Source organism: Rhineura floridana, chromosome 4 (genome assembly GCF_030035675.1).
Source record: "Rhineura floridana isolate rRhiFlo1 chromosome 4, rRhiFlo1.hap2, whole genome shotgun sequence".
Lineage (NCBI taxonomy): Eukaryota > Metazoa > Chordata > Lepidosauria > Squamata > Rhineuridae > Rhineura > Rhineura floridana.
This window is the reverse complement of record NC_084483.1, coordinates 163,568,519-163,577,011: the sequence shown is the minus strand read 5'-3', so window position 1 is coordinate 163,577,011 and position 8,493 is coordinate 163,568,519. Positions and strand designations below refer to the sequence as shown.

Genomic DNA, 8,493 nt, shown 5'->3' with positions numbered 1-8,493 from the left:
GATAGCAGGAGCCAGGCAGCTTCTTTCGTTCCTTGCCTACATAGTTGTATGCCTACCCTCCAGCTTCCTGACCAAGTAATTTCAAGTGGCAAATCAAACACCTGCTCGGACCTTTCATATTTCACTGCAAAATGCAATAGGCCTGAGGATGACACACTTGCACCTCTGATTTTAGAAATTAAACTATTTTCTTAGGTCAGCACTTTAATTTTAGGTTCCCCATTTAATTTGTTCCTGCTGATAATTGCAGCCTCCATACTTAGGGTGCATGGTTCCTCTTAGCTGTGGATGAAGGAATTGCTTTGGCTCCTGGGAATCCTCTAGCAAGATCACCACTCCCACACATTTTTGCTTTTTTGGGCCAGCAGCTGCACCGCCTCCCCTCTCATTCTGATGTGGTGATCAGACGCATTCACAAGGTACTTCCCCACTTGCGATGGAGGAACCAAATGTGGCCTCTGATACTCTAGTATTGCATTGTGTTACAGGAGCGTGCATGGCTGCAGGAGCATTAGCAGACACACCTGCCTCCTGTTTAGATCTTCTGGTTCAGGCCCAGGCCACAGAAACAAGAGAGGCACAGAAACAATTGGGGAAGAGCAACTGCTGCCGTTTCAGTCCCGGAACAAAAAGGCAGAAACTGTCCCATGTATAAGTCCCATGTGGATTCTGGCACAATATTTATTCCAGTGAGGATAGTTTGCAATGTAGGCTTTATGTGTGTTAAAAAACACAACACAGACAAATAGGGTTGTCATATTATCTGTTTAGCTGGGTTTTACCTGATTCTAGCCATGCTGTCCAGTGCTCACTTAGCCCATTAGGTGGTTTGGATTTCCAGCTTTTTCTTTTTTAAAAAAAGTAAGTCTCTAGTCCTTTTAGAATTAGAGATACAGGAAGCACAAAGTGCAAATCAATTGCTCTTTAGCGGCCTCCTCCTCCATAATGTATTGCTGCATCAGAAATTACTCCAAATCAAGATGTGTTATTATTTAAATATTATTAAAACCTAAACATATTAAGTTTTGTATTTAGTGTTGAATTGGATAAAAGATGGCTTGTCTGTGTCAAGATGTTGGACTTACAACATCTTAGAGCAGGGGTGAGGAACTTCAGGCTTGGGGACCTGAGATGGTCCTCCAAGCCTCTCTTCCTATTTGGGCCTTGGGTCTCTCCACCGGCCATGGTCCTTCCCAGGTTATATCATTCACTAGCCCTGCTCCACCTGCTCCTGGAGTGCTTTTGCCTGGGTGGAATGGGTCCTTGAGCTATTATAATGCTTATTGGTTGCCTGGACGGAAGATGGAGAGGTGAATGTTTTTGTGCAGAACCCTCTGACTCTTTGCACAGCTGAAATGTAGCCTATGCTCAAAGGTAAAAGTCACATCTATTGCCATGCTCACTTTTGGATCTAGCCCTTCCCACCACTGGAATGTACCCATGCCCCCCAAGAAGGTTGTCTACAAGGAGAAGTGGCCCTCTGGCTGAAGAAGCTTCCCCACCCCTCTCTTAGAGGTTATAGGTTTGGTTGTCTTGTATTGCCGAAATTGTAGTCCTGGTTTCTCGAGGAAGCTTTAAGGTTCCGATCTCCTGCTAAACACCAGTTTCATTTAAATCTGGCTCCCAGGTAGCCTTCGGCTGAAGGAATGAGAACGGACAATGGCTAGGCCTCACAAAAACCAACCATTCATTTGTATGCCTTTATTTTGAGCTATTTGACTTACAGGCAACTGTGCATAGGTGGTGTTTTATAACTCTGCAAGTTCTTTGTGTCATGGCTAATCAAGGAGAAATGTGTGTAGGAAGAACTACCTCACAGCAAGAGTTCCAGTCTCCAGAAAGGCCTTCACAGACATCTGGAGAAGTAATTCACTTCTTTTAAAGCCACAAAGCAAGGGATCTTGTTTTACAAACAAACAGGCTTAAAAAAATAAAAATGTATACAATAGAAGCAATTTAAAAGCTAAATACAAGTTTAAAAATGGTATAAACGTATGCTGCTTCAAGGACTCCCCCCCTCCACAAATGTGGAAAAATATGGTTTAAACATTATTATTTAAAAGATACCATGCATTAAGACTTAGTGTTCTAGGCAACTAAAAAAAGGAATTGCAATAAATATAACTTAAAAAACCAACCAAAACACTTTTCCATGACACTAATGGAACAGAAACTAGTCCATAAGGCACTTCCACGTAGGCTATTATTCAACAGCAAAGGAAGCCTGAAGGGGAAAAGCAGCTGAGCAGAGCAACTATTTACAACAGCAGTGAAGAATGACAGACATGTGCCTAGTGAGATATGAAGGATCTCCCCAAAGGCGTTTGAGTCCTTGTGAAAGGTTTGCACAGGGGCTGTATGCTGGCCAGGGGCCAAGGGGCATCTTCCCACCCTCCTAAACACATACACTTGTTGCAAGGCTAGAACCTACCAAAGAAAAGAAACTGCAGCCAGCCCATTGCAAGGGCAAGCACAGTTACAGCAGTACTATTGGGAAGAGTAGTAGCAATGGGCTTTAGAGGAATCTGTGATGCATCATGAACATGGAAAAGTTTAAGGATTTGTCAGTATTGAAGCCAGCTAGGAAACAGCTCCAGAGGATCTGTGACCTCAACTCCACACAGTCCCCCTTTCCAAGGTTTCTGCAGCACTCATTAATTCCTAGAGAAAAATCAAATACACTAATAGTTTTCTCCTCCCTACAGTTCTATCAATTGCTGACCTTCTAAGCAAACTGGTCCTGATGCAAGCAGCCTGCCTAGTTCAAATGTTCCAGGAAGTTATAAAATAAGTCCCCACCGTAAAATAGAGAAGTAGATGAAGACTGAAAGTGGCAAAACTTTAGATACTGCCCACTTGGAAAACAATCCAGACATTAGAGAGTCAGATTTTGGGGACTGATGCCTTAATCAGTCATGTTCAACCAAATTAGATTAGATCCCCTTTCGTTTCCACATTTCTTGCAGATGGATGAAAGTTATGTAGCTCACCATTCTAAAATTCTGCTTGCCAAAACTCTTTCTTTAGCCTAGTTAATGCCACTCTTTGAGATGTGAGAACTGGAATGTTTTGTGAGAGCACACCTGAGAAATTGCTTGCTGATTTAAAATGGCCTGCAGTGCTAACACAGAGAAACCTGAACAACGGCTGCTACAGCCCTTCCCATTCCCATCTGGTATGCTGCTAGCTCCCTCCAAGACAACTAAAGTCTAGGCAAGAGTGGGGAACCTTTGAAGTCCAGATGTTGTTGGACTCCAACTCCCATCAGCCCCAGCCAGAACAGCCAATGCTCAGGGATAAAGGGGGTTGCAGTCCAGGAATTTCTGGAAGGTCACAGGTTCATCAACCCCTAATTTCGAGCAAGGAATTAGAACATTTCCCCCAGCAGTCCAAACCCAACCTCAGCAGATAAAGGGATGCACCATGAAATGCAATCCACAGAAGCAGAGCTCTGCAATCCATACAGCCACTCGGTGATTGCACAGTGGTTATAAGCTGACAAGAAATTGCTTGAATATATGGAATGGTACACCCGCAATTAAGTTATTCCTCTAAGCTCTTATATCCAGATAACTACAGTGAGGTTAGTAAATATTAAATTGCTGCTGTTCAAGAATACCAGTTATCTTTCTCCAGAGACTTTCTCATTAAGTTCTGGATTCCAAAGTCTTATTTTGTGTGGGAGCTTCCCAGGAGGAAAGAGCATGTATAATCTCCACAAAATGCCCTGTGTACATCTGTTGAACATTAGTGGCCCAAATAATATACCAACTTTGGACACAAGAGGGCAGCAGATAACTACAAATGAAGCCATCCTTCACTCTGGAACTATTGGCTAGTTCTAATTTAAGCAAGACTAGGGCACTGTCTTCATTCAGCTGAGGTGTATGGGTACTGTATACATTTTTACTGGTTAAACATGGATGGCATAAGAACCAGAAACACTAATGAAATGCGCTCCCTAACCTCTAAAGCCTAAAAAGCCAAAATTGCTATCTGCTTCCATTGCCCAAATTAAGCTTCATGTTCTGTATTTGTTCTGGCACATAACTGCATATTTACATCTTAAATAAAAGGAGGATCTAAATTTCAGAACTGGACAGGAGAGGGAGGGCAGAAAGTGTCTTGTAGTGCAGTTCAGAAAGTCAGTTTGAGAGGCTGAGTTCTGGGATAGTGGCAGAGGTGGACATGAGGCTTTAATGCAGGTCTTCACTCTGAGACAACTCAGTTAGGATCTCAATGAGGTTATCCAGCCCCCAGAGGTAGCCATCCTCTCGGTTCCCTTCTATCCAGGGCACATTGTGCTGGAGGACTTGTCCCTCTGGAAGCGGTGTGGTTTTCCCAAAATCAATCATCCAGACTTTGGCCTGTTCTCTTTTGTCATGGATGAAGAGGAGGGAACTCCCAATCACCTGCAACAGGAAGATAAAAGTGATTATCACACAGCTGGATTTAAGAGCATGTGATCTGAGACTGTCTAAGGACAGGAGTTGGCAACGTAAAGGTTTTGTGCTGGCAGCATCCATAGCACTCTTTGGTTACATGAAAGCAAGGCTTCTAGCTCTGAAGGTCAGAGAAATGTTAAAACTTGCAACATGAGAAGAACAGAAACACTGCCAATTAATTAAAAGTAATCATTGTGTATGTTCCCACTCCCAAGTCTCACAACCAGTTAAAAACTCAATGCAAAACCATAGTTAAAGCAAGTTAAACAAAATTCTGGCTACCAAGAGCCAGCCTAATATTGAAACTCATGCCCTGAATCTCCAGGGATAAGAAGCTCCTCAAATGTGGAGCATGCACTGAAAAGTCTCCCTCTGTCCCGATCCTCAGATGAGTATGTGTCTTGATCAGTTTTCACACTTATTCAGACCATCAGGACCAAATTAGACACAAGACTTTTTATCATGTAGTTTGACAGATCCAACAAACAGCCAGATTGGGACCACAGCGTTGGAGGGAATGGGGTTCCACTCTTCGATCCCACAGCAGCCCTGATCAGAATGTGGGCTTCTGCACATGCTATTTGCAATGGGAACATTCTACCTATTATTAGGTATTATTCTGTGTATTCCCCCTCTAGGATGCACACCTTAACGTGGTGAGGGGGTTTGAGAGTGTTGAACAAGCTGAGAGCAATTCGATCAGGAGGCTAGACTCCTAGCAGGGTCACCCAAGGCGGAATGGTCAAAGCTGATACAACAGACTAAGATGCATCCAGAGGAAGGCAGTGGTAAACCACCTCTGAATACCTCTTACCATGAAAACCCTATGAACAGAGTATCCAAAATGCAACATGAGATCGTGCTGGAAGATGAGATCCCCAGGTCAGATGGCACTCAGCGAGCTACTGGGGAAGAACAACGAACAGGTATGAATAGCACTGTGACTAATGACGCAGCTGGGTCAAAGACGAAAGGAAGCCCAGAGACTGATGCGCACAGATGCAAAAAGAGAGTCCAGAGTTGTATGATGTACACAATAGGAACAGTGAACATGAGAATCATGAACCAGGGAAAGTTAGAAATTGTCCAGCAAGAAATGGAATGCATCAACATTATGATACTTGGCGTGAGTGAATTAAAATGGACGGGAATGGGACACTTTCAATCAGGCAACTACAAAATATTTTATGCAGGAAATGAGAAATTAAAAAGAAACAGGGTTGCTCTAATAGTGAAAAGTGATGTAGCAAAAGCAGTTAAGTTATAATGCAAGGTCTGAGCAAGTGATATCAATGAGACTTAACGGGAAACCTATCAACATAATCATCATACAAGTCTATACTCCAATGGCAAACACCAAAGAAGAGGAACTTACAAGCCTGAACTTACAAGATCTGAACAGGGTGGTTTACAACAGATGCTATTGGAGGTCGCTGATTCATAGGATCGGCATAAGTCATAATCGACTTGAAGGCACATAACACACACACACACTTTCTGTATATTATTCTGATCAGCGCTGCAGTGGAGTCAAAGCTCCAGTCCACCCACACCATTGTCCCAGTCTAGTTTACTCCTCCACTCTCAAAGCCAACAGCTACCTGTTGAACATAAAATAGCTACACAATACCTACGTTTGTAATAAGATTCTAGTTTGGCCTTCTGAGAAAACTAAACTAAACCTACTTTGACACAGGTCTACCTTAAGAAGATCAGAGAAAGGTGTTGGTTTTACCTCGTGGCACTTGAAGAATGGTGAGATTTCCAAGGTATCATGGATTCCCTTCAGCCGGTTAAGGTAACTGTTCTGGAGTTGCAAGAATAGAATATTTTATGAACTTTGAAAATACTTCTGAATCACCATTTCCAAGTCCCCAACAATAAGCTTATTAACCTTGCTTATTAAGAGGGTGAACATTCCTAACATAGGTTGGATACAGCTGCAAATAAATAAATAAATACACACACACGCCAAATAATCACTCCTGTATCAAGCTGGGTGAACTGCACTTCCAAGTCCAAATACCAAATGATTTACAAAGGGGTTGGATAACAGTGACTTGGGAGTGTGTGTTGGGGGGCGCAGAGGGCAGCCAACATTTTTGGAAAGTGAACCATAAGTGGAGTCCAGAGATAACAAAATGTCACGCTAGCATGCACAACAGCATTGGTTTTGAACTGGTGGGTTGGGATCCACTACTGGATCACAGCCTCATTTAAGGTAGGTCACAACAGCAGCACTACCGCCTTATGAATATATGGGGGGAAATGCATGCATGCAAGCCCCAAATGCACATTTCAGCTTAAAGGTGGGTCCTGGGTCTGAAAACACTGAGAGCTACAGCACTTTGGTGTACAGGAAACAGAAATTCACTTCTAAAGAGGCAAGGAGGAGTGCAGGCCTGCCTGTCCTACAGGTAGAGCCAGACACAATCCTGCACCTGGCCATAATTGCTACAATGTCCTGCTGCCTGTGCTACAGGTTGGCTACCCATAGCTTAAGGCAAGGATGGGACCAGATTATTTGAAGAACTCCCCAGATCAGAGATGGGGAAGCTGTGGTCCTCCAGATGTTACTGGACTTCTTCCCTGAATGCTGGCTGAGGCTGATCAGAAGTCCAACAACATCTGGAAGGCCACAGATTCCCCACCCATGACTTAAAGAGTCACAATTAAGAGAACCATTTTGCTACATTTTAATTTGTTCAGACCTTTCTGGATTGCAAGCAAATTTATTTACTGGCAATGAACAGCATAGCAGCTTTGTTTATAGACTCAGTAATAAATCCCAGTAACTACCATCTATTGTAAACTATCTCAGCAGACCTGCAATGGATAAAGAGACAGGTTTAGAATTGCTAGTTGGAGGCTATATATGGCGGGGTCAAAACTGAAGCTCGTTTGCCCAACTGGATGGCTTGTTCATTCGGCCAGACAGGCAGCCTAAAAATAAAATTTTATTATTATTATTATTATTGTAGATGAAAATATATTAATTCATTATAGTATTTTTATGGTGCCTTTCAGGACAAAGCCCTCCCAAGGTAGCTTTTACACACACACACACACACACACGCACGCGCACACACACTCTTTCAAAACTAAAAAATACACAACCAGCTCACAGCACACTTTTCTTTAAAAGCAGATTGCAGTAAGGTCTGTTTAAAAATGGATAAAGGGTATTTTTATATCTCCCTTGGGAGGGAGTTCCAAATATATGGGGCCATTAACAAAAAAAAGGCCCTGTCTCTAGTGGCTGCCAGACCTTGATGGTGGGGCTATGAGTCTCTCCTAAAGCCAAGCCCAGGAAGATCTGTATGGGTGTACTGTTTAGTGATTTGAAATTTACCACTAATGTTATATGGCTCAAATGCTTGGCTCCTAACACGCATACAAGTAGCTGCATTCTGAGCAAACTGAAGTTTCCAAACAATCTTTAAAAGGCAGCCCCATGTAGAGCACAGTACAATAGTCTACTCAGGGCATACATAACTGAGACAAGGTCTGTTTTCTTTGTATCTGCTTTTCAGGTGGGACCCTATCTAAACTGGTTAAAAATCCTCCTCATCACAGAGGCCTCCTGTGCCTTCACAGATAGTGTAGACCAGGCACTGGGAACCACCAGCCCAAAGGCCTAATTTGGCCCACAAGGCTGTTTTTCTCCAGCACATCCATCCACCCCACACCTGGCATTGTACGATTTGCATTTGGCTGAATTTAACCCTGCCAAGAATGGTACAAATTGTGAGTTCCTGATTGGGTCTGACCTGTGAAAAAGGAACATGTTTTCCTTTGTAGATAACAATAACAATAATAATAATAATAATAATAATTAATTTGTGTGTCGCCTATCTGGCAGATAGCCACTCTAGGCGACGTACATTAAAATGGGATAAAATACAATAGTATCAAATGCAGTCACATTAATCTCAATAAATAAAATACTGGACAGTCATCAGTACATTTATAAAAACATTTACATATACAGCATATAATAGATGACAAAATCATGAGGATTAACCCATCCCAAAGATCTCAAAGGCCT

General features: G+C 42.6%; 1 protein-coding gene across 1 annotated transcript in view; it reads right to left on the bottom strand.

Moving 5' to 3' along the window:
• Nucleotides 1-366: 366 nt before the first annotated feature.
• Nucleotides 367-8,493, bottom strand: part of ITPKB (inositol-trisphosphate 3-kinase B) — a 139,541-nt gene continuing 131,414 nt past the window's right edge. Inside the window, exons 7-8 of the mRNA XM_061625022.1 lie at nt 6,181-6,252; nt 367-4,412 (exon numbers count right to left, since the gene is read on the bottom strand). Coding sequence (XP_061481006.1) covers nt 4,197-4,412; nt 6,181-6,252 — 288 coding nt within the window. The 3' untranslated portion in view covers nt 367-4,196. The remainder of the gene's footprint in view (nt 4,413-6,180; nt 6,253-8,493) is intronic.